This window comes from Rhipicephalus microplus, chromosome 7 (genome assembly GCF_043290135.1).
Source record: "Rhipicephalus microplus isolate Deutch F79 chromosome 7, USDA_Rmic, whole genome shotgun sequence".
In the NCBI taxonomy this organism is placed as follows: Eukaryota; Metazoa; Arthropoda; class Arachnida; order Ixodida; family Ixodidae; genus Rhipicephalus; species Rhipicephalus microplus.
In genome coordinates this window covers 111955405-111956882 of record NC_134706.1, presented here as the reverse complement: position 1 = coordinate 111956882, position 1478 = coordinate 111955405, and the positions used below count along the sequence as shown (strand labels likewise).

The following is a 1478-nucleotide window of genomic DNA, read 5'->3' as shown; positions in this document are numbered from 1 at the left end:
GTGCGAGTTCATATAAACTCGAGCGCGTCGAGGTAAGCTGAACCCGCCACTCAACTCAGCCCGCCCCCGTCGCGTCCATGTACATGGGGCTTTGGAGATGAACCGACATATTCCTCGCATGTTAAAAACCGGATTTCCTAGAAGAAGAGAGGCTTGTGGCGCACCTGCAGGTAGCGCAGACGGGGAACCAAGAGAGAGAAAGGATAGGGGAGGGGGTGGAGTCGAAGCTAATGGTACGAAGGTCATTGGTTGAGAGTCTCGCACAGACAACACACGAGTGTATAACAATACGACGACTGTCATTTTACTTGCTGTTGTTCATAGAGTACGTCATGGACCCTCGCGTCGTCGAAGAGTTTCTCCGGCGCCTTGGCCAACGGCGAACGCATCCTCCAGTCCATCCCCGGACAGCGACGCTCGTCCTCGAGTTCTGCACCATCAGAAGTGCCACTGACTGCGAGGACCTGCTGAACATGGGCTGCCAAGCTACCCAATACTGGGCCTCCGTGTTTCGGGAGTTTGATGTTCATGGACGCGGTTATTTGGACAGCCATGGCATAGAGGCAGCCCTCAGAGAGTGCGGTTACCCGGTCACCGGAGACCTCTTGGCTTGCCTGTGCGGCGTCTATTCCAAAGCCGGCTGGGTTTCCTTCGACGCTTTCGTGAAGGTTTGCGCCATCGTCGGAAGCCTGTGCCCCTGAAGTAGATTCAACGCAACACCACTCGAAAGGTCCTTTACAGGGCCACGCTATTTCTGCATTGGCTGAGTTCTCTTTCACGATCCCTCTCCGTATCACCCTCAAAAAATGCTTGATAGTATACACTTATCGTAACTACGATCAGTTCACTTCTTGTGTTGTAGCAGTCTCGTGGCTGGCCCTTTAGCGCAGAATTAAAATTTCGATGCAGATACAATGACACAATTTTGCAAGTTTAGTGACGCTATATAGGTTTCATATCGTACCTACAGTGTTGGCTATTTTACGTTCACGCGTGTTCGCGGTGTAAATTTCTTTCGCAAGGTTTACTGAACCTAGTGGATACATAAACTCTGCGGGTTAAAAGGCACTAACAGAAGTTTCATGTGGCACAAAGAAGGGAGGGTGGGGGGAGGGGCAACCTTGCAAGAAAATTTAGGCTCTGATTTTTTATTATCGTTGCTGGTAAGGAAACTTTTTGGGCAAATGATTCTTGTTCTCGCTCTACTGAAGAGCGAGAAGCGTAAAAATTCGTACGACGCGAGCTCAAGGTGCACAAAAAACTGACATTGAGGGCTAGTCCATCAAATCTCGTTGATATAACGATATTGGGTACGCCGGTCTCATCTACTGATAAACAAGTTGTGCTGTTCAGTGCAAATAGAAGTTCTGCGCTAACACGCCAGTGCACTGCCCTGTCTGAACTGGGGCTGCACGTCTCACAGAACCTACTAATCGGGCCGTATTGCAATATGCCCCTTATTGATTCAAGTAGTAAGA

At 49.7% G+C, this 1478-nt stretch overlaps 1 protein-coding gene across 1 annotated transcript; it reads left to right on the top strand.

The window, feature by feature from the left end:
• Positions 1–332: 332 nt before the first annotated feature.
• LOC142767840 (uncharacterized) lies at positions 333–701 on the top strand. The gene has a single exon (XM_075870080.1). The coding sequence runs from the start codon at positions 333–335 to the stop codon at positions 699–701; it is 369 nt and encodes a 122-aa protein (XP_075726195.1).
• Positions 702–1478: the final 777 nt, after the last annotated feature.

Excerpts from the sequence above, each read along its gene's own strand:
- LOC142767840 (XM_075870080.1), top strand. The coding sequence starts at position 333 with ATGGACCCTCGCGTCGTCGAAGAGTTTCTCCGGCGCCTTGGCCAACGG.